Below are 27,667 nucleotides of genomic sequence, written 5' to 3'. Positions count from 1 at the left end.
TCAGTCCAGCTTGAAAAGTCCAGTTGCAATGAACTCATTTGTTGAGCAAGAATGCAAGACAGACATTTGTAATACTGTAATGGTTCATCAAACTTGCTTCAGCTGATGCTATATAAATAACTGTGAACAGTAGTAATGTAAGACAGAGACTAGATCAGAATACACAGCTATTTAAACTTAAGCTAGCAGACCAGCAAGTAAAAGGTCCTGCTAACCAGTTCTTGGTGATCATCTTGACAGCTATTTCAAAACCTCAGCGTCGTAGGACTGTGAATTTTAGCTTGGCCAGCAAATGGTCATTTAGATGCTTAACTCAAATGCTGGGAAACATTCTTTCACTTATGCACCAAGACAGCCAATTGTTTTTTCTAGTTCTAATGTTAACTTTGACTACTATATTACATGCTGCCATGCAGCCAGAAAAGGAAAAAAGTGTCTGTGTTGTGCGTGTCCCCCCAGCCCAGTGATTCTCCATGAAGCACCATACGACCTATATTTCAGGCTTTCAAGAAATTGTTTTCAATCCCTTAACCATACCAATCAAGTGGTATTAAAAGCAATCAAGCAAGCATCCACTCTGTTTATTCAGTGATAGAGCAGGCTGACAGTTACAGGTCTGTCTCCAGTACTAAAATTTAGTCTAAATCAGTAACTTTCTAATGGACTTATTCTTTTTGGCCATCTGCATTAAAAGGAACTGTAAAATTTATTCTGACCACAAGCTAATTGTTCTGATTTGGTTTTCCCAAGATCAGTTTAGACATCCTACAAAGCTAGAATAGAAAAGCTGAATTAATGACACTTCTCAGTGCAATGCAAGTACCCAGGTTTGATGGTCCTGCAAAAGGGAGCATGAAAGTATCTTTAACAGTAGCAAACTTGAGCTGAGCAGCTAACAGGATGAGCTTCTAGCAACAGTTCACTACGTCAGCTGCAGAATTTATTTTTCACTGTGGGACAGCATTTGTTGAACAGGCCTGATGCAAGAAGGTAGAAGGTGACAAGACAGCTACAGTAAGAAGCTGGGGGAAACAACCCTTAGCAGGCTCTGAACTCTAGTGCCAACTAGACTACAAGATTGATTTACGGAGGACAGAATCAACAGTCACAACAATGTTTGTTTGGTATGAAGAGTTGCTTTTCTTTAATGTCATTAGGTAACATTACTTGAGATACTACAGTTTTATGTAACAGTGTAACATTCGTAAGTTTCTACATTTCCAGTTTGAGACAAATACTTAAATTCATAGCTTTTTTGCATTACAGAAAGTGCAAGAGAGGTTTATACACAAGACTAACTGCATGACCGGCTGAATTGGGTACTAAGGCTGTATTCAAGTTGACTTTCTTAGCTCTTCAGTTCAGTAATGGCTTAGGCATTTGATTTAACAATACTATTTCAAGTTTATACTTGGCATTAACAGAAAAACCTCTGACACATCAGCCATCACCACTGGCCAGGAATGTAGCTGTTACAGTCAGTTATAACCAACTGATCTAGAGATCTGTTAGTAAGGAGGTTCTTCAGAAAAGGCACAGTTTTGAAGAGATGGAGAACAACCTCACATTAATGGCACAGAGGCGATACACCTGTTCACAAGGAATCTAGGCATGTAGTGAAGCCATGAATTTTTTTTTAATTTTTTTTTTTGCTTTCTAACATAGTGAAAACATGCCACACTACACCATGTGACAACTCAAACTGAGCAACATCAAGGATATTCACCAAGATACATGCAAGAAGCCCATCTGCTTGTTCCATTTGTCTGCCAAGCCCCCTTAGTAAAAAAGTAATCCTAGTAGATTTCCCTCTCTGAAAAAAGCCATATTAGCACCAAGACAACAGTTAGTGTCCATGACTACCTCAATGTTCTGCAAGAAGTGTTTCAGCTTATCGGACCCTACAGTGTAGACCTCTAGTACTCAGGACCCCAGCAGTTCTGTTTACAGACCCCACAGTTAGTCCCTTTATTAAACATTTATGGCAGAATGCTACTTTTACCATTAGCTAAATAGACAAGTACTGGAATATTTTTTTCCCTAGCATATAGTTTACAGCTTTCTGGCTCAGAGACCAAGTCATATATCAAGTCACCAATTAGAAGAGTAGCTTTCACTTAACTTTACAACTGGCTGCTGTTATAACAGGCAACTGACCTAGTTGTTTAAAGTGTAGTTTCAGCTACTAATTCTATCCCCTTTTATGAAAGCAACACTTTATCCCCAGGTACATTCAGTTCCTATATTTTAGGACAGTAAGTGCTACAGAAATGAGAAATTGTGGTGACCACATTTACAAGACACATGACTTAATGTTGCTAAGCTCTTCTGTGAAATATTGCAAATAACTAAAGTAAAGGTAACATCCACCAACTTGAATTTGGGTCTTCAGCATGAGTTCAACTCTCCATTTGCTTTGCCCTGAATTATCATCTTCACAGCATGTTCTTCGAGGGTTCGTGTTTCAATCCACCTGGACACAGACATCATGGAACAGCAGCAAGAGTGGCAGACAGCAAAAGTGAAACAAGTAGAAAAATCATGTTGAGAGGAGGTCCAGTTGTTCCATTTGTTCTTTTCTGGTTATGCCTACTGTCATGAAAAGGACTTAGCATTAGGATAGCTATAAATTATATTTTTATTGCTTAAACTAGCTTAGAGCCATTGAAAATAAAACTAAAGCAATAAATAGCAAGCCTTGTCTTCTGTTAAAAGCTACACAGTATTTCAGGACAAGATTTAAAGGTGTGGCAGAGGAACAGGTTTGCTAATTGACAGTACATGTTCTTTAGTCAATTATATGAGAGTTCGATTAGTTTCTAGTAACAAAAGCTCTCATAACAACCCTTTTTGCTGTTACTTCAATTTACCCAGAGTACAAACCCACAATTATTTAGGGGATTAAACTTCAGAAAGCTGTATGGGACACTGTGTGCTAGCACTTCCCTAAAGAGATATCTGAAGGAATGTTGTCAGGCCTTCTGCATTTTGAAGCACATATTTACTCATTAATTTTCCTCAAGGAAAGGAATTCTGTATCTATTATATCACTGAGACTTAAGTCTGTGGAAGAATAAAATCTTTATTTCTAAGGTGGTGAAGTTGCCTAGGCTTAACCAGAACACAGCTATGTACAAGCCTACGTAGAGGTACTCTATAGCAGACATGTTCGTCTAGGGACTGTTTGCCATATCTCAGAGGAGCAGAATTAAGCTAGCGCATTTTTTAGCCCACCCTTTACCAAAGCTTTTCTGAATAAATTTCAGAGAATGAAGTAGGCTGTTTTATTAGTGGAAAACTTACCTGATCTATGCAAATGGGTTGCCAAAAGGATCACCAAAAGGACCAGAAGGTGGTTTCTGAAATTCATTCTAAGGAGAGAGATCATAGGCTGTTAGTGAATTTCCAGGTTTCACCAGGTTTATTCTGCATGACTGAATCAGCTAGCTCCTGTTACAAACACTTCCTGGAAAGAACACTGCAGAGACCCTGCTAAATACACATTAACTGTACCACTTCAACAAGAGAAAAGAGCTCTAAAGCAGTGTTAGCTGTTACCCCAGTCTGAGGCAAAGTGTCTTTCAGAAAAAACGTGTGCTTCCTGAACACTCATTTGAAGCTGAGCCAGTGTAGTCACGATGAGGTCTGTTTTGGCTAAGTGCTAGATGTCTTAAGTCAGCATTCTGGGATTGACCCAGTGTTTCCACCAAGGGCTTCAAGTGCTGTGTCCCAAATAGAGTGATGTGGTTAAGCCACTTCCTCCCCAGGGGGTCCTGAACATGGGAGCCTCCCATTTGTTCAGCAAGAGAGCTGCACAGTCCACAACACCCAGTCTGCTCCACAGACAGGCAAGTATAATTGAGGTGGAAGACTTCTGCAGCTACACTATTTGACAGCCTTTTGCAGAAGCACCCACTACTGAAGAACCTTCTGCTAGGGGGACTTCTGCAGCCTGCGGAACTGGTTATGGACCCAGGCCAAACAAAATAATACTTTGTCAGCTTTCTTGCAACAAATAATTTCTGTTAGACTAAATACTGGCCTCAGACATGCAACAAGTTTTGTTCCACAGCCTCTAAAGCCAGGATAAAGCCAGCGCTCAAACACAGGCAATCCTGTTGTCAAGGAGAAAGAAAGGTTGGTGGGTTTTGTTTGTTTTGCTTTTTTACTACTTACAGATGAGGCACTGAAGGGGTCTGTTTTAGTTTGACTTTCAAATAGGCCATCAGCTGGCAGCACACTTTGTCGGGGAACAGGCTTTGGTGGTTCTAAGGGAAAGAGACATACAGCTGTACTCACATAACAGCATCAACAAGGACCCAGCTCTGCCTGTATAGCAACAACAAAACTCTTCTAATTAGATGCACAAAAATGTCCCACATGGAAATCACTCTGAGTGACCTCACAATTTTATCTCCTGCTTGTTCCTCACAACACTTAAAATATATGGCACTTCTGACATTGTACAGTTTACCTCATTCTAGTTTAGTCTGGGCACTAGGTGTCAGTGTTTGGCCACTGACACTGATCAATTCTGTAACATATTTAGGGGAGATAGACCTTTAACCCTCTGTTTCAGTAACCATTAAATAATTTTTTTCATTGTATGAGAAAATACAAGTGATCAGCCATCCCAATCCCTGAGTAGCTATCCAAGCAGAAGAGCAAAGAATATTTTGCCAGTCGTTTTTGTAGACAGATTACTAGTTTTCCTGTCATCGTAATCTGTACTATCTTGAGGAATTCCTACGTTACTACTAAGATAATTACTAAAAGCTCCAGAAGCACCTGAAAGGCTTTGCTGCTCTCCTCTTCTTGCTGGTACTGCAGGCGGCTTTGTCAGCTGGAAGTCTTTGAACATTTCCTTGACATCCTTCATCTCTTTATCACCAAGAGGGTCAAGAGCAATAAAAGCATCACTCTCTCTCTTGGATAGTTCCTTCTGAGGTGCAGTTCTCAGTGGTGGCTGAGGTGGGCTAGTTGTTGTTGACAAGGAGGGAAGTACAGATGGTGTCTGAGCAGGGAGTGCTGAAGGTGGGAACACACTACTCTGGAAGGGATTTACAGCACTGGATGGCTGTGCCCATGGACTAGATGGAACTTGTGCTCCCTGTGCCCAGAGACCAGAGGACTGAGGGGCTGTTGGGCCAAAAGATGTGGTCTGGCTCCAGCTTGGCACTGCTTGGGTACCAAAGGCAAGTGGTTGAGTAAATCCTGTAGACTGAGCAGGCATCATAGACCCAGGAAAGACAGATGCAGCCTGAGTGAAGGCAGGTGTCTGTGTATTCCACGATGATGAAGTTACTGGCAAGCCACCTGGGGGGAGATTGTTGTTATACAGCACTTCAGTCACCTGAAAACCTCAAGCAGGAGTGTTTAAGTTCCAATGAGGATACCAGCAAAACATTTTTCATGTGCTGTTTGCAAGTGATAGGATGAGAGAAAATGGCCTCGAGTTGCAACAGGGAAGGCTTAAATTGGTTATTAGGAAACATTTCTTCACAGAAGGGGCTGTGAAGCACTAGAACAAGCTGTCAGGGAAGTGGTAGAGTCACTGTTTCTGGAAGTGTTTAAAACACAAATAGATGAGGCTCTTAGGGACATGGTTCAGTGCTAGATTTAGGCTATGGTTGCCATGTAATTACCCCTGTGTAAATTATTATTAATAATCCGCATCAGTGTTACCCTAGCCCAAGCTGTGCTTGGCTCTCTTGGACCCTGTGTATCTGAAGTAGCACTCTGCTGTCGATGTTTAAGCAAAAAGTTCCAGTAAAGGATGCAGAGTTTAGGCTACTGTTCTAATAGTTTAGAGCAGACAGCACATAGATTAAAGGGCATGGCATTACACATGAAGTAAAGAAAAAATATAACCCCATGTTTTGGTGGCAGCAGATAGCTTAGACTGGAGCAAAACCTTAATTTTGTGAACTAACCTAGACCAGCCAATGGAGATGCTGTGGTAGAACTTGTTTTGAAGAGGTCCAGTGAACTAGTTAGCACAGGTCCTGTTTGTGCCACTGAGGTCAAACTAAGGTTCTCTGCAATTGGCACAAAGAAGTTTGTGCTAAACAAGTCATTTGATGAAGTCTAGAAAGAAAAAAACAAAAAAGTTTTGTGAGAGGGCATGTCAGAACACATGCTAGCATGATTGAGATTCCCTAGTCCAAAGCTACAAGCTTTTCAGTTAGACCACAGAAAGGAGCTTTGATGTATCCTTTAGAGATCAAACACAAAAATTTCAACTTCACCTTATTGTTCACGCCTGCTGACATGCATGGCATTAAGTAGGTGTATATATATATAGTAGTCACAAGGCAACAGCAGAAAAGTGAGACTTAAAGTGACTCAATTATTTACTCTCACAATGAGCTTCTCCCTGCCCCCTACCCATCTAAACATTGCTGCTCAGTCTGCAGTGACACCTGCAGTTGTGGCAAGGTCAGAAATAGAGCTTTGCATCATTTGAGCACAAGACAAATGCAGGTGACCTAGAGCCAACCTGTGTTTAATCAGGCAAGTCACTGAGATTGCTCTCAGTAGGCAGGTACTGAGGCACTACATCGGTTTCTGTAAGCTAGTATTAGTACCTCATTGTTAGGAAACCACAGGCTGATGAGCATACAGCTATCATAACAGGTTCTGGCATTATATCAAGTGTTAATATACACAGTAGCATACTTACCAGACCTTTACAGAAGTATGGCAGCATTAAGGAAGAAAGTATATAATTTAGTGACCATAGCTACTATGAAGCATTCATGAATATTAGAATGTACTGTGTCTGCAGAGAGATTAGAGTAAGCATGACAGGTAGAAGCAGATGTGTTATGAAGCTGTTCAGTCAGTCACACAGTATGAAGAAAGAAAAGCTTCCTTCACCCAGATTCTTTAACTAGAAGCACGCATATCACCATTAATTACTTGAACATTGTTCACCTTGACAGACCTCCTTCCTCTTCCTGGCTTGGTACTTTGTGGTGGTGGGCTAATTGTTATAGACTCATGTGACATGAACTGGATATTGCTTTCAGAATCCAGCTTTACTCCATTCTGCAGAGATACTCCTTTGGATGGACCTTCCACAAACAGGTTTGATGTGGCTTTAAGAAAACCATTCTGTTCTCTCTCTGGTACCCCATTTGGAGTGGTTGTTGCAGGCGACTTACTCTCAGGTGGCCACTGGCTTGCTAGTGCTTCTTGTTTGCCAGTTCTGTTAGAAATCTGGTCAAACTGTTTGCCAAAGTAGTCAATATCACCATTTGAACCACCATTACCAGCTGATGTCAAGGTAGTATGACTTTCTTTCTTCTGATCAGCAGATTTTAGAGAATCAAATGAAGGTGGTGCAGATTGGTCTGGTTGTGTGAAAGGATCATCACTGAAAGGATCTGGATTAGGTGTGGGAAAGAAGCTGAGATTGGTAGAGAAGGAAGTCTCAGGCAAGAAGGGTGGCTGTGGCTTTGGTTGTGGAAGAGAGGTTGTGATGCCATTCAAGAAGAGATCCTCTTTTGTAAAAGTCTGTTTGGTCTCAATTTCAGAATTTAGATCCACTAACAGAATCTCTTTAGCTTCCTATTTGTTTGGAAAGAAAAATAGTTAGTTTTATGCAGGAATTGCTGCATAGCACACAAGCTCAAGTAAAACAGCTGCAAAAGGAGAAATCCTTGTATCTAATACATTATACTAGTAAGTACCAAATGTCACAGTGAAGCTGCACTAAATCTTAATCTTACAAGCCATTAGGGCAAGCACTGCTGGCTGTGGTCAAATCATGACAAATCATGCAATGTTAAAAGCACCTATTTTAGGATCCCATAGTTAAATACCAGATGCTTGTTATGCAGCCTAGAGACTATAGAGTCATTGAGCTCTAATTACACCTAAACATTCACTTGAGTCAAGAACCCTTATTTGATTTCTAGTTCTCAGTTTTGACAAGTTGTAAAATCACACTGCCTTAGTGTGACTTCAAGTTGCAGTCTCAGATCAAGATTAGAGATCTGTTTGCTGGTCAACAATGTTAACATGCCATCTCTCCACTAAGCAGGTAGTAGAAGAGTCAGATTTGGTCTCTTGCTGGATTGATAGCCCCAACTGTATCATGGCTGATGGTGGCCTACTGTGCCAGAATAAACCAGTAGGATTTTGGGGGTCATACTGAGCTATGACAAGGTTTATGCATGCTTGTGTGGAGATAGGCCACATCTTGAGCTAGGGCTACTCATCCAGAATAGCCAAGAGTCCACTCTGACAGACTTAAGGATTCATTTGTCCATTAAATGAGCTTCAACTTTGAACACCTTTAGCATAGTTTCCCTAACAGTTCTCATAGCAGCAGAAACAGGTACTTCTAGTACACATTCCCAAGACATCTCACTAGCAAGGTGGGCCCATGTGAATCTCAGTGTTCAACAAAGACAAGTGCAAGGTCTTGCAGCTGGGTCACAGTGAGTTTAGAGGAATGCCACAGAAATGATCACAGGGCTGGAGCACCTTCCCTATGAGGCCAGGCTGGGACAACTGTGGTTTAGCATAAAGAGAAGGCTCTCAGGAGACCTTATAGCAGCCTTAGAGTACCTAAAGAGGGCCTACAGGAAAGAAGGGGAGGGACCACAGGAAGTGTAGTGATAGGACAAAGTGTAATGATTTTAAACTAAAAAAGGGTAGATTTAGATTGGATATTAGGAAGATATTATTTACTGGAGGGTGGTAAGACACGGGAAGAAGTTACCCAGAGAAGTCGCAGCTGCCTCCTCCCTGGAACTGTTCAAGACCAGGCTAAGTGGGCTTTGAGCAACCTGGTCTAGTGGAAGGTGTTCCTGTCCATAGCAGGAGGGTTGTAACTAAATGATCTTTGAGGTATCTTCCAACCCAAACCCATTGTATGATTCTATGACTAACAATACAGGATTATCTGTCATGTAATCTCAAGTGAACTCTCCTGGATAAGAATGACATTAACTACTCAAGTTAGGATGTAGATACTGTTATAGTCCTAAGACACTAGTACATTGTCACTAGACAGATGTCTCAGTGAAACCATAAACCAGGACTAACATAGTAAAAACACATATTATTATTATTATTAGGGCAAAGTTTGCTCTCAAAGCAGGAACCAAGATAGCTAAGCTAGATTCTACTTACTGTAGGACTGCTCATATCAGGAGGTGTTGACATATCCCCAAACAAGTCCATCTGGTCAACTCCCTTGAAGCCAGAAATATGGAAAGAATTGGTATCTGTTAGAATTCTTGTGAGACTAAGAATCAAACATTATGCAGACCTACTGTAAACATCTTTGAATACTGCATTTCCCACTCAATATAGAGACAGACAGTTATGAAGTCCTTTACAGCAACAGCATAAAATTCTAGAATTTAACCTACCAGTTTTATTTTGTCAGCTTGATCAGCAGGTAGTGCTTCACTACCATTCTGTAATAGATACATAAGTGTCAGCAATAACTGAAATATCAAAACTTGCCTTAAGCAAGGGACTTGCAGGCTTCATAAGAGCAAGTGATAGAAAGAGGAAGCGTGAGGAAAATCCCTACTTAGTATTAGTTCGATAGGCCCCTTTTACTCTCATTTCCATGTAAACGAGTATCTGACACTGCCTCCGTAATGCTGACAGTGTAGAGGAACTCAAAGCCAGTTTTGTTGCACCAGCATACCTAACCAAGTGAGGCCAAGTTGGAGTGACTTACCTCAACCTTAGTTGCTTCTTCACTCTAAAGAAAAAAAAAAAGGCTTTTAGTACCTAGACATCATGTAGAATATCCAGAGCCTCTCAGCCGGGAGAGCTTACCACATCTAGGAGGAGCTCAAACTGCTGGTACAACTACCAGCCAATAGCTTCAAGTGATCCTGGATTTAGACAGACCTGAGCATCTTACAAGAGCCCAAAAGCCAAGTCAAAGCTGAAGTAAGCTTTATTTCTATGCTGACTAATGGATTTTCTATAATTTCACTCACCTTTTTCTTGTCATCTTCTTCCTTCTTCTTCATATTATATATTAGTTGGAAGAGGTCCTTCAGATCAACAACTAGAGGCTCAGCCTGAAAAAGAACATAGATTTTAGGCCATGTACTACTTCACAGCTTGTTTCAGTGGAGGTCCAGGAAGCAGCCAGCCAGACTTTACTAAATGGTGCAACAGTAGGTTGAGAAAACAGGAAAAGCAAGAGTTTAAAGGACTCCCTAGTCTCCACACAGAAGAGCTTATGCAGAATCCATGGGTAATGGGGAGCAACTAGCTTAGAACTGTTGCTAACTCCAGAAGGAAAGCAGCTGTACTTGTGCTACGTCTAAGTTTTTGCTAATAAGCTTGTAGCACAAGATTTCATAAGTGCATGGCAAGTCCTAATCACATTTCCTCAAAAGTGCAAAGTTTATCCTAGCTCTCTGATAGTCTCATAAGATGAAAACATTTTGCATCTGTTTTTACCAACTCCAGTGCTGAACCTGGAAAAAGCTTCTATAGCTACATTTATTTTAAACAGGATGTAAATAGTTAATCACCAAGGCAAGCATAAAGTAAGGTTATCATCACCTCAAATGTGTAGAGCAGATACCATCTTTAAGTAGTATCTGCATCAGGATGAAAATCTGGCATGACTTAAAAAGGCATTGCATTCCCTGCACCCCATTAACAAGAATGTTCTGAGTCATTACTGAGGTGGTGGCAGGTTCTTCAGCCACATCGATTTGAAACTTCGGCTTGAGGAACATAGTAGCTTTGTAAGTGTCTAGAATAGAACAAGTCTGTCTCCCTGTTTAGCCACTACTTTCAGCTTGATCAGAAAACATGTTGAACAGATGTCACCGTTTATATCTGAACATCATCCTCTCCTAATCAAAGGTCTTAGAAACACAGCTGCAGGAAAGGCCATTTCAAGAGTTGTCAGTACAACTGCAGCAGTCTAGAGATGCAGAAGTCCTTATTTCTCAGCTAGATAAGTTTGTGTAAAAAACAACTAGCAGCAAGTCAAGAGCTATCTACAGCTTGGCTAAGCTTATAGGCACCTCATGGTGAAAAGCTCTGAAATAACAGACTCCACTCCAGAACACACACAGGTGGCTTTTGTGCTTAATCTACAATTCCAGAAAAGCCAATATAGCACAGGACTCTGATAACTAATAAAACAGACTTAGGAGAGGGTGTTTCAACTGCCCAACATGTACTAACATTCTTGGACAGGGATCCCCTGAGTCGACCTGTAGTGGGCATGAAGTTGCCAGCAGGTTCTATAGGAGGGCAGGAACAGATGTGTATGAAAATGTTACTAGTTTTGAAGTCTTGGCTCATCAAGTCATTATAGAGACTACTACGAAGTCATTTATAATGACAAGCTAGTAAATGAAACATATCTAAATTAAGTTCAGGACACTTAGGAAGTTCCATAATACTCAGCAGTAATTCCAAGTAGCTTGTTTCCAATGCAGCTTATATACAGATTCTCTTCAGAGAGAAACTCGGCATACTTGATTTCTGCAAGGGGAAAACCCATCACAGAAGGATTAGAATTCCTCCCAGAAGTAAGTCTAGGGGGACCAAACCAGCATTCACTGGCCCCAGAAACACTATTTCAATTGAGTAAGTCTTGCTGCACAAGACAAAGCATCATGAGAACTGAGCTAGTGGAATTCTAATTATCATTCCTGTTACTTCTGAGAGAAGCCCTGGACACTTGATTGGAGAATTAGCATTCTCACTGACAGTAACAGGCCTCTGTACAGGAAAGCCTGTGATAATTCTTCCATTTGTCTCAGTAGTGACTTCCATAGTACAGAAGCATGTTAAGCAAGGTTAATAACAGTAAGCAATGCTACTCAAATGTTTTTATTTTGACTACAGAGAAGGTGAACAAGATAGTCATTTGTGATGCAGTCAACTTCTACTGCCCTCCTCTAGGAGAAGAGCCTGTCCATCTGTGCTGGTATTCCCTTATACCTCAGAGCTACCAACATAACACCACACCCTTATCACATGTTAAGTGTTTACACAATAGCATTACTCATAACAAGTGGAAAAAGGTGTCTGTTCCATACCTGTTGTGCTGTTTTTATGGCAAAAAATTGATGCTGGCCTTCTCCTCCACAAATATAGCCAAATGCACGATTGTCTGTTACATCCCGAGCAATAAAGGAGATTTTGTTTACTGGATGCTCATGCTCTATGACCTAGAGTTAGGAAAAAAATAACTACAGGTTTAAATTGCTGGAGACATAATAGCTGCTATTCTCTGTAATTACAGTATTTGAAACTGTGAAATTAGCTTAAGTTCAAGACTCAGACTTATCAGCCTTTGACTTACTGCAATAAGATATATCTGTATTTCTTGCAGGGGCTTCAGTAGTACAATCCATTTCACAAGGCAATTTTTGTATGTGGAAAGGAGACACAATGCAGTTAAGGTATCTAGTTCAGATTGGTCTAACTTTCAAGTGCCTGACTTGCTTTGAGAATCATATTGAGAATAAGTCATATCTTACCCCAGTTTTCTCATCTATTATCTTGATACCAGAGAGGGAGATGTTCACCCAGATCTTCTGTTTGTGTTGACCCTGGGCACGGGCTGCCACTGCCATTCCCTGAATAAGATGTATATCAAAAGTATTGATGAGACAGCTGTTAGATTGTACTTTAACTTTTTTACTTACATTCCTCATGAGCCCACGGCTGTGACTCTACCAGTACTCATCTAGTTATTCCTGTGTATATATACAGTTAGAGCAGCATTCCTCTTGCAACATAAGCCTGACTAGGTTTGAAGTGGTACCTCTGAACTAGATTGCTTTTCCTCTGTAAATATTTTCTGGCTTTAAAACTTCTTTCCTGAGTTCACAAAACTGCTGTAGTAGCAGGATCTTTATGAGCTTTCCTGGCCTGATTGAAGCTATGTGAACATTCTGCACTCTAGAAGAAATCATCTTTCTTGATATCGGGTCTCATTTATTCTTTGGCTTATCTAGTTCTCTTGGTGTTACTATTGTCACAGGATGCAAATGTGTTCTCTGAGCGCAGTGTTACATTATGCAGAGTTCTGTCCTTCCCATCCAAAACCAAGCTCACTTATTTGTGATCAAATTGATACTATGAGCATCCATACTGGATGCCTACAAGAGACCCAAAGGACTGTTCCCAAGCTATTAGAGAAACAGCGTACTTCAAAGAAGGGGTTGTAACTTTAGACGCAACACCCATGTAGGATGGTGCTATTATTACTATACTACCAGTAAGCCGTATTTGAAATTGTGCCAAAATGATCATTTGATCTGCTTACTGAGGGCTATCCAGAAGTTGTTCCTTACATGTCAGCTCAAGACCTTACCTTCAGCTTCATCATTGAATCTTGACTCATTTTGTCTCCTCTTGCCTCTGGGACATCATCGATGCCAATCAGCTTAGCTTTGTATCTTACACCATCACCTTTGAATCTGGCCAAGAGAGATTCATCTGTCTTTTCTGGCCCTGGAAACAGAGAAGTTTTTTTTCTTGTAAGAGAAATATCTATATTGTGGCTATGAGATCTTTTAAAAAATATAAGTATATACTAAAAATGTCCCTTGAGTACAGCTAACAACTCCTGCTCCTTCCAGTACTGTGTGCACTGCAAGACAGTTACTCCTTTAAGGTTACACTGCTCTTGCAGAATCTAGCTTCATTTCAAAAAGTGGGGCCCAGTGCCTAATATTTGGGAACTTCAGAACAATTATTTGTCACACAAACTGAAATGTGTATAGGCAACAGCCAAGCAGATAGAAATGCTACGGAAAAACATCAAGCAGAAACAGTACTTTCCACGGCCATATTGAAATGCTTACTGAGCATCCTGATGTCAGCCTCTAGTTCTGGTGTACTCAGATCTCTGCTTGGTGTGCAAGAATCTCCTTTTGCCAGAACTTTCTACCAGCAGCATCATTTCTATGGCCAGTCCTGGTAACCCCATCCTTATAATCACTTGAGATATTAGCTATATTTGCTGTTTCTGCTATTCTCACTACTTCTCAGAACTTAGTTTTCTTCTCTGCATGCTCAACATATTCCAAGTGTGTATTTCTGCATGAGGTAATTACATTACATGACCTAATCTATGTGTAAAATAAAAAATCTATCATCTGATACACAATAATTCTTACAAAATGAGCTTTGTGGCCTCTCTGGAAAAGAATCTGTATCTGTGTCCAGCTTGTCACTCCCCCTCTGGAGGGAGAAGAGGAAGTGCGTGGATCATCCTGGGTCTGGTCATCTCCTTAGGAAGCTTTCATTTCTGTGAGCTTTTGGGGACTTGTTGGGTTCAGCAAAAAGACAAGCGTAACTGAGAGCTTTAGAACTTAAAGCTAAAAAAGCCCTTTCAAGCTAAAAGCCTAACTTCTGCTTGGATTTGTTTTACCAGCCTATTTACTCACTCTTACAGTCAGCTTGAAACCTCAGAGTTATTTCAGCTATGCTGTGAAAGCAATTTTAGCTTTAGTCAAGTGCAAAATATTAAGTATACTGTTTAGAGGAGTTGTTCAAGAAGCAAGCATTTCTTACCTTTCTTTTTTTCCTTCTTTGAAGGCTGTGCTTTTGGTGGAGCCTGTTGCTCTGGTTGGCTGTTGATGGTAGTAGTTTCAGCTTCAGTAGACATGATGAGATGGTGGTCAGCTATGCTTGCTGTAGTTTCTAAAAATCAAAATAATAATCAGTAGGCAGACATAATATTTTACCTTGAAGAAGAAATATTCTTATTAGATCTGTTAGTCCATTTTTGTTCTGCTGAACACTGAAGCCCACTATTGCCTCAAAGTTTAGTAGTTATCATATGGGACATCTGACTCACTGTCTGTTCATCTCAGGCTACAGAGAGTACAAAGTTATGGCTACAAAGTGATGAACCCTCAGCTCAGTAATACCTAATCAGTAGATCATGCTGATCTACATGGACAGACTGTACTTGCATCACCCTGTTTTACTCTATCAACATTTAGCTTTTTACCCTTTAAAGCTATTTATAGAACCTCAAATATTTTGCTCTATTCTCCTTCAGCACTGCCAGCTCTATCTCTGTAGTAGGATCCTAGCAAACTAGGATCTGTTCCTAATACCCATGAAGATGACACTAGATCACCCAAAAGAAGCCACAAGATCTTATTCATGTTTCTACAGTTAGTGGAAGTCTGAGGTTATACCACCCAGCAGGTAAAAGCAAACAAATTCCTTAAGCTGCAGACAGGCTGTTACAGGAAAAACAAACAAACACACACATACAACACATTATATATAAAGCCCAAAACACAAACAAAGCCCAAACCTCACAAGTAATAACCAAGTAAGCTTATATTTCTCAAAAAAACTGCAGGCTAACAGAAACTATGGACTAGGGCAACTTAACTCCTAACTCTATGCCATGAGACTCTTTTGCCTCTGAGGTGCAAAATATGTTAAAAAAACCTAATCTGCAGTCACCATATTTTGTTCCTACATAGATGAAGCATTGATTCACACTTGCCACACAGAGCGATTCCTGTTGTCTTTATGGAGATCTGAATATGACCAATACCAAGCCAGAAAGAACTAGACAGTCACATCTGCTGCAGAAACTGTTCTATGAATCTCCTATCTAGGGCATTGCAGTGGCTTCAGTTAGTCCCTTGAATTTTACAGTGACAAGTGAAGACAAGAGATTGTTTAGATAATTAAATAGCTGTGCTACAATCTACTAGTAATTTCCCCTTTGTCCAGGTGAACAGCCACAGACCAAGCCATCCCTTTTATCCAACACACCATTTGAGACATGGTATATACCCAGATACAAGAGCTGAAGCATTGCATATCCTCTAGCATTAGAAGCTTATGATTCTCAATAGTCTACTCCTCAATTGCCTTAGATACTGTTAGTGCTTTATCTATTACTTGGAAGTTATCTTCAGGGTTTTGTTCTCACTCCTGCCTTCCCCTCTTCCGTAAATTCATTACTATGTCAATAGTTACAGACTGACTCATCCAGCTTGCTACTAACAGGGGAATGGATGCCACTGCCTAACTGATTCTTAACCTAGGAAGAACATAAATTCCTACATCTGAAAGAATTTCACCCTGAGGGCCCATGTTTCCATTTAGCCAGGAGCAAGGCCTCTAGGGAACTAGCTGTTAATACAAAAATTTAGTTGAATACCAGATGATTTGTTAATTACATTTAGCATTGCTCAAGTAAATCTGAGATAAAGTGCTCATATAGGAAAGATCTCCGGCACTATATCTGTTCTTCTTCATAAACAACTTATCAGGTCACAGCTAGGGAACATTTGATGGAGGGAACAAAGTTGTTGCTGTGAAAATTTCAAGTGGTTCTGAGGAGAAGTAAATGTTAGAGGAAGAGTTGATATAGCAAGCCATTGTTATTTAGGAAATGTTATCAGTGGAAGAGTGGCTTTTGTGCTCATTCTGACAAAGGATCAAGGGGGAAACTGTTACAGCCAACAGGGATTTTGCAGGATACTTGCACCAGTGCTAAAACAAAGTGCGCCCATTGAAAAAAAAAAAAAAAAATCATACAAGAAACCAGTAAAATGAAGCCAACCAAATTCTTTCAAACTAGACTAGCTTGCCTGATGGTATAGTTTTGGGTGGAGATAGCCTTTAGACTTCAGCATAATGAACCTCTCCCTAGGTTTATCAAGCCCTTCAGAAACAGAGGGGAAAGAAAGATGGAGTTAAGGTTGAATCATCAGTTAACCACCCACCCCTATCTGAAAGGTTGCTGTTAGAGAACAGAACAAAAAGGCCTGGAGAAGAACAGAGCTAAGAAATGTTATCCAGGAGCTGAGTCATAGCTCTAGGACACTGCCCAGCTCCATACTGGAAAAAAGAAACAGCAACCTGAAGCAGCTGAGTCCTGCCTGTCAGTGATCCTGCCTCTCCCAATTTACTTGGCAGAGCTACACCCAGCTCTGGTGATAGACAACCACACTAAATATCTCACCCTGAAGTAAAGTTAAGAGGCAATAACAAGAAAATTGCACAAAGAGGACCTCACTTTGGCAACTCACAAAATGGTAGAAATCCATATGGGCAGCTGACAGCTTTAAACTCTAGTCATCCCTCCATTATTGCCATCTGTTTCCACCCTATGGAAGCCAGTCTCAAGTAAATTCTATGCTTTAGATCCAAGTCAAAACTGTGCACAGTCAGGCTTGCTTTATCTTGATGGCAAGCACTGGTGTGCTCTACATACAGGTAACTAAAATGAAGTTAAAAGTGTTCTGTTTGTAGTTCTTGCTTTTGCTTGGAGGCTTCCTTTTACATTGCTCAGTCCCTTAGTATTTCCTTACTCAGACTGCAGAAGTAAGGCAACAGAAGACTAAAACTATTCTGTTGCACTTGAATTCTGAGTTCATATGGAAAGAGTCAGCCAGCAGTACAGCAGGGTTAGAGATGCATGTGCATCAAGGGAATGCATTCAAGGACAGTCATGCCTTCAGTTATACTGGTATAGTGAAGAACAAATCATACCTACAGCAACGTTGTCAGCAGATTGCTAAGTGATTCCTTTTGAATCTTCTCCATGTAGGTAAAGATCATTGCTATCACCACAGCTTAATTATTCACCAAACAATTGTATGGCCTATTTTAACTACTATGCTAAATGTAGTATTTCAAAAGCCTTAGACTGCAGATTTATGGATGTTGCTACCCTGGGAAAAATTTCCCCAATCTCTTGCCTATATCAGTAGATACACACCACATTTTGCTCACCTACTTTTCAATTTACTCCAGAAAGGGCATGTTAAGAGACCACTGACAGTATCTTCCTTCTTTCCTACAGCGACTCTCTGAAGAGCAAGCATTTATCACTCCTTAGCAAACAGCCATTTAAGGTCCTCACCACATAGGCTTTTAAGTATGAGCTGTTACCTACTGTTTCAAGTCAGGCAACTCTCCTTTCAACATTGTGCCTCATTTCCACACATCTACCTTGGGACTTCAGGCATACTGTGCTCTTGGTGTATCCTCTGAACTCTCTATGAGAAGAGCTGCTGGTAGTGATAAGCCATCCTTGAAGGACCTGTTTCTTAGCAAGACTTGAAGCACATAATTTTGTTGAACAACATTTAGTTTCCCTTAAAAGATGTTTTCACAGTTATATCTTATTTGAACAAGGGGTGGCAACATGGCAGCTACCTTTAATTATTATATTTTTGTCCTGTGCACAGGGGATTGAGAATCTTCATTATGGCTGTAGCCTGTCATGGGATTTAAAGACTGGACAAGAATTGAGAATCTCCATTATGGCTGTAGCATGTCATAGGATGTAAAGACTGGACAATAGGCTTTTTCCCCTCAGACAAAGAAAATTGCCATAGTGTTGATTAAGGTTTGTCTGAGAAGCAGCTAAGGACACTGAAAGTCAGAGACAAGGCAGGTAAGCTGAATAGCTACTCAGCAGTCTAATACTTCATCTTTTTCACAGCCTGTGCTCCTTCTTTGTCCCTTGATACTGCAAGTACATGATTCAGCTTAAAGAGTTATTGCATGTAAATATTAACCTCAAATTAGAATCTGGGAGGCCAGGAGAGGACAAGAGAAGCTTTTACTGCCAAGGGCAATATAGCCTGTTAGGACAAAATAGTGACCGGAAGCACAGCAATAGTGCAAGTGCTGAACATGCTTCCAAAGCAGGTTGTTCCATCCCCCACTTATGGAAGGGTAAGTCAGGTTCTTCTGGTTAGAAGGTTGTATCAGGACCTGCGCAAAGTATTCTTAGAAATATCTTGAGTCATCAAGTTCTTCACAGAAGAGCTGTTTTCGGAAGGCTGGTAAACAAGCTGTCTACTTGAGGGAATTTAAGACTTCAGTTTCGCAGTCCAAGGAAGTAGACTAAAGGCTAACCAGCAATACATAAAAATCACTGGTAAGAGTCAAAGCTGTAGAGCTAGACACATTCACTAATAATGGACTATCCTGCCTAGCAGCATTCTACACACATTTGAAGTAGAATAGTGCAGTTGTGTGAGCTGCTGTATGATTGATTTGCCTTTGCATCTAACAAATCCTTATGTGCATAACTATTAGATTTTCTGCCTTGTTCCTGCTGCAATGGTAGTGCCCCAAGTAGCCTTGAGAAGCACTAGGCATGTATCAATGAATCAGAAACATGAATGTGCTATTGAGACTTTTGCCTTCCATACAGGGTCTTTCATGATTAGGAATCAAATAAAATATCATCTTAAGTGTTTTATTTCATTACTAGAACACCCATTGCTCTAGCGTGTGACAATGTCTAAGAGTTCAAGTTGAACAAACCTTCTGTAACATGAGAAGATTATTATGATTTAGATGGAAAATTGCAGCTGCTTGTTCTGATGCAAGCACTGCCATTTAGTTTTTTTCCTCTATTAAAACAATTGAATTAGTCTGTTAGGAACTAATGTAGCCAGTGACTAACATACATGAAAGATAGCAGCCTTATGCACGTAGATTACACTTGATACATATTGTTCACAAACATAACATGTACCTGCTTGTAGGAAAGCAGTGGCAGAGAGTTCACAGACAGCTTGGGAACTGTTCTCCTTCAGTTTATGCCATGTCTGGAATACAAGTGCAGCATAACTTGCCAGGAAGATGACTGAATAGGGGCTCTTATACCACTAAATCTAACCCAAGTCCTTGTGGTTGGTCTTGTAAGAGAGAACTGAAAAGGATGAAAAGCCTGTATAACTGTCCTGTTTGGGCCACAGGTAGTTAGCAACATGATTCGTGGTTAAGAGATCATTTGCTTGGTATCATGGCCTTAGTTAACCTAGGCACTTGGCCTGTTGGCCAGGATATTTTCAGATTAACAGGATTTTACTTTGGGGAACTTCTTTCACACAATTAGCTTTAAGTCCTGTTTGATGTTCTGTCCTCTCACCTAAGAGATGGTTCAATATTTTGCTGAGGAATTAAGGCAGCCCTATGCTAAGGGCTCCACCAACCGGAACACCCTTTGGAATAAGCTACAGCTTTACTTACATATTGCAGGATACAGCACAGAGTCCAGCTGTCTTGATCACACACAACCAGTAATGAAAAACAGGAAAGGATGACATTAATCTGTTCAGTGGGATAGAAGTGTGGTAATGGACACTTCAGGGAGTACCTCCTTTATGCTGCTCCCTTCCCTCAGTAGCAACTGCAAAGTAGATAAAGATCTTAGCACTCTAATTAGTCATGCCAGCTACAGATGTTGGCATGTATCATTGCTAGTACAGGATCATGTCTATAATCTACCCAGATGTCTTACCTTTTCAATTTGCAAACTGCTAGTTTATCAGTTGAACAGAACTGTTCGTTCTCATTGTAACAGTGCATCAGTCTCCTCCAAGTTCTTTGATTTATAGTAAGAACATAGAATTTAAAACTAAGTTCCCAAAAGCATTTTCTGCACACTTGAATCACTGCCAAGTGATCACTAAGTTAGCAGCTGGAACTGAGCAACTCAGTCAGTTCAAGTGGTGCAACTGGACCAGTACTTTTTGCCATGGTTTTGAGCACATGATTTCTGAGGAAGTAATCAGTTACTTCTCAACTTAGCAACCAAAGTAGTTCTATTTTGGATTTTTCATCCACTTGTCATGAGAATAAATACAGCTGTTGCAGGAATATTAGAACAGAGGGCTTAGGAAAACTCATGACCAGTTTAAACAATCTGTACCTGACTAACAACTTGGAACGACATAAACTAGCAACTACTGCCCTCTGCTTACTTTAAAGGGCAAAATTCAAATGCTTTTCATGGGCTAGTGCTATCTGGCTCCCTGAAGACTTTATCTCAAGCTGAAGGGAACTAGCTCTGTCATAGTCTGTTTGATAGAGCTATTCTTCAGCCAGGAACTTCAGTGTCCAAACACCTGACTAGTCCATCTCAAATTATTGTTTCAGGAATAATGCAGTATCTTGCAAGAAGTCTTGATAGTAACCTTTCTGACCTCTGTTCAGTATTTGGGATTCCAACCTATTAGTTAATTTCTTAGGTTAAGAAACTCCACCACTCTTAGTACTAGCAATACCAGCATCTGAATTCCAGAATCTTCTTTTAGGTAGAGACTGATAGATACTATGTTTTTTCTTGATAGAGAGCTGCTGGTAACACAGGCTTATTGTTAGATGATATGCTCAGGTTATCCACAAGAAGTTTCTTCATGTCTGTCTTCCAACAAAAATAGTATGCTTTGCAGCATGCTAAGAAGCCATTTCTCTATACTACTCTCTCCAGTTTGCAGTGCTGAAGCCTCATAAACCAGAGGCTCCTGAGCCAGGGGCCAGTTGTCTGTTCTAGCTATTGCTCAGGAAACCATCACCTGCCTACTCACAGGATGAGGAATCTCAGGTCATGTGCCTGCAGTTCATACCATTCAGTCTTCTGTCAGTACTACTTGTTGAGACGCACTGGACATACCAAACAACCTGGAAGCAAAACAGTTGTTAATCAAGGCATCTAGTGTTTACTCAGATGCAAGCCAGTTTGCAGTAGACAACAGCTCAGACACATAATTTCCAACTGTACTCCTAACTCCCTTCTGACTAGAAGGACTTTGTGATCTTACTAGTTAGTATAGCAAAAGGCTGTTGCCAATAACCATACTTCTTACCCCCTTCTCAGAGCAGGAACTTGACACATATTGAAGTTGTTATCATAGGTTGTTTCAGCTGCATGCTGTTAACTGTCCAGTGCTGGCAGAGTTATCCCTCTTCACAGTCTGGGTGTGTGCAAGCTGTACTAAGAGAGATTGCATATGTTCTGCATAGCCTATACCGAACTGTAAGTGTTCTCTACTTAAGTATTCATTTCAGCAGTATTTGAAGAACCCTCCACCTAAGCCCCAGCTACTGTGCCTCTCTTTACATAACCTATTGTAGCAGTCATTTTCACAAGAGTCAATCCATACTGTCTCTTGTAGCAGGTGCAAGTTGCATTCATGGTGTGTTATTAGAAGACTGATGACAATTCTGTTTGCACCTTGAGGGCACGCTCTTCTACAGCAGTTACAATCCTCAGTTAGGCATTACGAAGCGTACTGCTTAACACAAGGGCTACTCTTGCCTTCAAGATTAGTTATTACCAAGGGCCTCAACTCTCCCTTATATGCACAGCAAGAAAGGCAATGAGTAACTAAACAAGACACAAAAAGAGGTGGTACAGAAAGATCTATGCCTGAGGTAAAAACGATTATCAGGATTTTCAAAGTTCCACTGCAGTTCCTTCAGTAGCTGTCCTACTAAACAGCTAGTCATGTTTCACAAATGACTGTTCTGTGATAAGTTTCCCTATTGGTAACCGTAGTCACACATTTGTTATGTACCTTAGATGAAGTTCCTGTTGTTGCCACTAATTACAGATTCTAAAGTAACCTTGACCAGGGTCTCTCTTATTTTCTATCTCTATCTATCATCTCTGATATCATACTATGGGGATGCCCTCATCCATCAGAAACATGCAAGGACAAGTGTCAGCCTTCCACCCTGCTCTAGAGTTTACTTTCCATCAGCCAGGCTAGCAGCTGTTTGCAGATAGATCTGCTATTCAAGCTACTAGAAAACTAGTTCTTACTCATATAGTGGCCTTTATGCCCACCCTTTAAGAACAAACAACCCTGTTCAGAGAGAGCCCAGAAGATGTCTCTAAGGTACAAAACACGGGTTGCAATATTAACACTATATCCTTCATGTTCCCAACTTGTCTTGTTCCTTCCTGGGAAGAAAGTCACATCCATAGGTGTTTTAGCTATAGGGCAGGTGTATGAGAGTTCTCCTAGGAGGAGACTTGCTGTTGTGTGATACATCAGCATTAAGAGTTGAGTACACTTTGCTGGAGGAGCTAGTTCCTAGTTGACATTGTCATGAAGCCTCCTTACTGTTAAGGCAAAAGTCTATTATCCTGTCTCTCAGACCTGCTTGTTCTGCTCAAAAGATAATCCTCATCAAGTATTTCACCCCTAATCTTATTGCTTAAGGATGCAACTTTAACTGACAGAGCAGCAGGAAATTCAGCTCCAAGGCCAATATAGTCTGTCCTTAACTGGCCCTGTAGCATCTGAGCTTTGAGATTTAAGGTATATACCAGTTATTAAGCTTTAAAAAGGTCCAAACAACACACAGATAGTTGGGAATAAATGTCTGCAAGGCTGAGACACCTCATACTAAAGCACTCCATAGCACAGGCAAAGCACATGCTTTCAGAAGAGGGGAAACTGAAATGGTCTCTGCCCACGTCAACCAGGGCTGACCAGAATTAGATTGAAGAAGATGCTTTGTTCAGCACTCAGCTGCCCAGCTTGTATCAACAAGCTAATCCTGTTGAAACTGGTACCTCTTGTTTATTGACTAGACCTGCCACTATGCTTCAGCCAGCTTCTTTATAACACTGAGACCCTTGAACCCAGATACAGCCTCAAAATCAGGTATCTAAAGTCAGTTTGTTTTGTCAGTTGTGGTACTTAGACACCTGATTCTATTTGATCCTTCTAGCACAAGCTCATTAAGACCTCTTAGCATTCCCACTCCCCAGGAGGCAGAGACTTGATTCTACTAATAATCCCTTAGTCTACATGCAAGATCTAGTGGTTTTTTTGTTGTTGTTGTTGTTTTGGTGTTTTCTTTGTTTGTTTTTCCCAAATCCTTGCAGATTACAAGTTGCCTTCATACTATATCTTCATAATTTATTTTGATAGAATCTAGCCAGCAAGCAGGATTTGCATTATCATTACTGTTTCCAGAACAAGTTGGCTTTCTCTGGATGTGGAATTTTTTGCTTCATTGTCCAAGCAAATTCATACTCCTGTAGTGCTCACATATTGCTAGCCTTGCTGAATAAAATTCACAAGCATTGCCAAAACACTGGGTTAACTCAGCAGGTCACAGAAAAGTCCTAGAAGTAGAAAGTTCACCAGTAGAGAAAAGCATCAACATAAGACAAAAATCTGTAGGTTCAGCAACAATATCCAGTGACTACAGCACATTGATTTGCTTTGTATCTCAAGCTACAGTTTTTAGGGTAAATATCCTGTCCAGACAACAGTCTTTGATTCCCCATTCCTTGACACTAAGTGCACATATTTGCTTTTGCACAGAGCCCAATATCCAAGACCTCCTTTTGCCACTCTTTGTATACATTATACTCACCTGTTTAGACTGTCTCTGTATCTGCTTGTGACTTAAAGGCTTAAAGCAAGAAGTATATCCATAGCAGCTACTGGTCTATCGAACCTGATAATAGGGTTAGGCAGGCACTTTGATGTCTCAATGAGAAGGTGGGTGGTGTACTGCAGATCTACAGAGGTACTTGGAAATGTAGAAGGCACATGTTAGACTGGATAACCATCTCTACCTGGACAAAAGGAAACTGTTACCAGATTTTTGGCATTTGGCCCATCCTTCCAACTGATAGTGATGAGAACAACCTCGGTGCTCAGCCAATAGCTTTGTTTGAAGTAAGAGCACAAGAGCTGAGAAGTATCCTAAGTCACAGGACTATCAGAATAGTGCTCATCATTCCCCCAGTCTCCTGTCTACAGTGACAAGTACACAAGACCCTGTTAGATTGCCCTCAGCAGAAATCACCTCTTCATTTAAGACTTGGAGAACCTGGCATACACTCCACTTTACCCTGAGCCTTCCTATACTTCAGATCATGAGATATGCTAATTAAGTGCCTGTTCTGATGGTTCACCTGAAATTCATTTAGCACTCACATCCTCCTTATTATTTCTAACACTTGATTCTCCTCCTCCAAATGCAAATTCTTGAGAGTTACTATTAATAGAAGTTTCTGCTTTAGACTTTACCACATCCTCAGACCATTCAGAAAATTTCAGAAACCTGATTATGACTAAAGAACCATTGTGTTGGATGCAACTGCAATCATCTTTTTTTAGACAGAGATTTCAGATAACTCCCTCAAAAAATCCCCTTCTCAGGGAATCCAAAGAAAAGATTTTCTTTGGATCCCAATTTTCCTCTCCAGTTAGCTACTTACAGCCTCACTGACCTCCTGGAAGGTCCTAAAAGAAGCTGATCTGAAGAGCTGCTTGCATTATAACTGCCTAACAGGTCAGACACAAGAACATATTTTCAGTTTATTAGTGCCTGGTAGGTCTTCATAGCCAGCAAGAATAGATGCTTCGTAATTACCTTTCCTTAATTGAATCTGCATCTCTATTCTGCCTGTCTACACAGGAGTTCCCATCCCTAAGCATACTCATACCTATTCCTTAGCATACAAAAAGCCAATCTAAACATACACACTCTCAGATTTGGCCCATTTTGCACGGTCTTGTTTATGGAAGTTACAGAAAATATCTGAGGCAAAAATATAGCATTTTAAGGCATATTGTCCCCATCAACAGAAGATTAAAACAGATCCTCACACCTCCAACCCCCTTAAAAACAGTCAAGAATCAAGTTAATCCTACCTTACTGGTGGATTTGCATGCTTCCCTAGTAAAGTGCTCAAGTAACCAGCCTCAGCTTATCTGAGGGGTAGCTCTGCTACAGAGAAGTCCAGCTGCATTTACCTTACTGCTCAGAGCACAGGCACTGCCCCAACGTAAGTGTCATCATATGATGATCATTAGACTTTTAAGTCTCACCAGCTGAGAAGTCAGTTTCTCTGACAAGGTAGAAAATTCATTCCAGCTAATTCTGGACATCTTTGACTATACCCATTTATGATGGACACAAGTACCTGAGATTCGCCAGCAGGCAAGGGGATGACTAGCAAGGATGTTCCATTCAAAAACAACACAAAAACCCACCCATGCTTCACAGCATCCTAACTCTTTCCTCCTCTCTGCTACTACTAGAGATACTCTTTCCTATCAGTCACTTAAGTGAAATTTAGTGTTTATGCACTTTTTTTCCCTTCCTTAATGTCCTCATCCCCACACACAAAAAGGAAAATGTGCATTTACTTTGCGTCCAAGCTTCCCCAGGGTGCCGGCCCTGCCAGAGCCCGGAGCAGGCGGCTTCCACCCCGCCTCAGCCGGGACACGCTCCCCGCAGCCCGGCTCGGGCAGCCCCGACCTGCCCCCACGCCTCCGCGGCGCAGCCGAGACCTCCCTATGGGGCCGGGGCCGCTCCCGGCCAGCGCCGCGGCCCCGCCGGCGGCTTTTGCCCGCGAGAGATGCGAGCAGCCGAGTCAGGCTGAGCCCCGGCCCAGCCGCGGCTGGAGCACCTCCACCCCCCGGCGGCCCATCTTTGTCAGCCTCCACCACAGGCACCCACTGTCACGTTCTCGGGAGAAAAGTTCCCCCACCCCCGCCGCTCCCCTTTGCCTTCCACCCGGTGACAGCCCCTTCTCCCCCCACCGTAGGCTTTGCAAGAGCCGAGCCCCGCTCGCAAAGCTACTTACAGGCTAGATCCGTGCCGCTCTGTGCATGATCCGGTGACTGCAGTCGGTAGCCTGGCTGGGACCGGGGGCCCGGTTTAATATGCAGTTGTACTCTCGCCTTCAGATTAGTTAGCCACTCACAGCGAGAGATATGGTTTTAATCAGATGCTGGCAGCTGAGGACTACCCAGGAATGTGCTATGATGTTTTTGCTGCTTGGTCTTGGCTACTCCCCCTCAACGTGTCGGTGCTCACAAGGTTAACCCCTTGCGAGCCGCCGCTCCGGCCCCTGCTGCGGGGGTGAGGGAGCTGAGACCCGGGCAGACTCCTGCCAGGAGGGGGTCCGAGCACCCCGAAGCACACGCCTGGAGAGGAGTGGGATGGGAGACAGGGGGACTCTGTGGGGACACGGAAACTTGTGGTGTGGCGCCCACAAGTCTGCGAGGCACAGGTATTTGTGCTTGTTACACAGTAAAAGGCCTGAAATGCTTTTCTAAAATATAGGTCTCCTCATATGTCTGCATAACCGTGAGTGCAGCGATGGTGTTAAAAAATTCAAGTCCAAAGCAATTTTTTTTTTCTTCACAAAAAAACCCTCAAACCAACATCCCCTACCCCACCCCTGGTTCCAAATCTGTGGCTAGCTGAACCAAAATATTGGGTCAGTGCAATCAAGTTTCTGGGTCACATCCAGACCTGACCTTTATCCTTCCCACTCATCTTTATTCAGACATCTATCATGTTTTGTTTCCTGGTGCAGTACAGCTGTTTTCCAACTTGTATGAAAGAGCCTCTGATTAAAAAAAAACAAAAAACAAAAAAACACACACACACAAAAATGAAAAAAACAAAGGAAAACAAAACTATCACATTTTTGTCCTTGTAACATATATTTTTTTTCCTCAAGATTGTAAACTTAGCCTAACATTTTTTTTTTTCTCAAAACAGTTCAAAATGTTTTTGTTCAAAACTATAATATTGCACTCTACAGTTACACCTAATTTAAAAAGATGAAAAAGAGCAACGCTGTCACTGCAGTTTTAGTACTTTTGATAGTTTGATAGATATTTCTACGTGTTCTGGAAGAGGGAAATAGTTAATACAAAGTGATTTTACCACTATGGAGTTCAGGGTTCAAAACTCATGGGTGCATTTGGTCATCATCCACATTCAAATCTACCATATGATTTGATACTTTCATTGATATGGTGTGGTACTCTTTTTTTTTTTTTTTTATGAATAACAAAAGTGATAGGAGCCCTGTGCCTGAGGTGACTAAAAGCTGAGAGTTTAATCTCACTTGCCTGTATCTGTC

The 27,667-nt window shown here is 41.3% G+C and overlaps 1 protein-coding gene across 9 annotated transcripts; it reads right to left on the bottom strand.

The window, feature by feature from the left end:
* Positions 1-1,116: 1,116 nt before the first annotated feature.
* On the bottom strand, positions 1,117-26,569 carry DAB2 (DAB adaptor protein 2). Of its 9 annotated transcripts, XM_071801817.1 has the most exons (16): positions 19,999-20,232; positions 19,502-19,574; positions 14,539-14,667; positions 13,334-13,473; positions 12,495-12,593; positions 12,051-12,182; positions 9,975-10,058; positions 9,707-9,730; positions 9,387-9,434; positions 9,145-9,207; positions 6,937-7,572; positions 5,934-6,087; positions 4,789-5,316; positions 4,177-4,268; positions 3,304-3,371; positions 1,117-2,592 (listed from the first exon to the last, which is right to left on the bottom strand). In XM_071801817.1, exons 3-15 carry the CDS (start codon positions 14,630-14,632, stop codon positions 3,309-3,311), a joined length of 2,157 nt encoding a protein of 718 aa, XP_071657918.1. In that variant the 5' UTR covers positions 14,633-14,667; positions 19,502-19,574; positions 19,999-20,232; the 3' UTR covers positions 1,117-2,592; positions 3,304-3,308. The 9 variants fall into 9 exon arrangements, with proteins under 9 accessions (XP_071657918.1, XP_065717385.1, XP_065717386.1 ...); XM_065861313.2 differs by lacking the exons at positions 19,502-19,574; positions 19,999-20,232 and adding an exon at positions 26,375-26,569 and having other exon boundaries at positions 1,117-2,589; XM_065861314.2 differs by lacking the exons at positions 19,502-19,574; positions 19,999-20,232 and adding an exon at positions 26,375-26,569 and having other exon boundaries at positions 1,117-2,473.
* Positions 26,570-27,667: the final 1,098 nt, after the last annotated feature.

The sequence above is a fragment of the Patagioenas fasciata genome, chromosome Z (genome assembly GCF_037038585.1).
Source record: "Patagioenas fasciata isolate bPatFas1 chromosome Z, bPatFas1.hap1, whole genome shotgun sequence".
NCBI classification, from domain to species: domain Eukaryota; kingdom Metazoa; phylum Chordata; class Aves; order Columbiformes; family Columbidae; genus Patagioenas; species Patagioenas fasciata.
The sequence above is the reverse complement of the archived record's forward strand: the minus strand, read 5'-3'. Positions and strand labels throughout refer to the sequence as shown.

Excerpts from the sequence above, each read along its gene's own strand:
- DAB2 (XM_065861313.2), bottom strand. The coding sequence starts at position 14,632 with ATGTCTACTGAAGCTGAAACTACTACCATCAACAGCCAACCAGAGCAA. Across the intron at positions 9,731-9,974 it reads AAGAAGATGACAAGAAAAAG|AGTGAAGAAGCAACTAAGGT; the intron begins GTGAGTGAAATT and ends TTTTTTCTTTAG. Across the intron at positions 6,088-6,936 it reads GAGGAAGGAGGTCTGTCAAG|ACTTCATCAAATGACTTGTT; the intron begins GTGAACAATGTT and ends TTTTCTTTCTAG.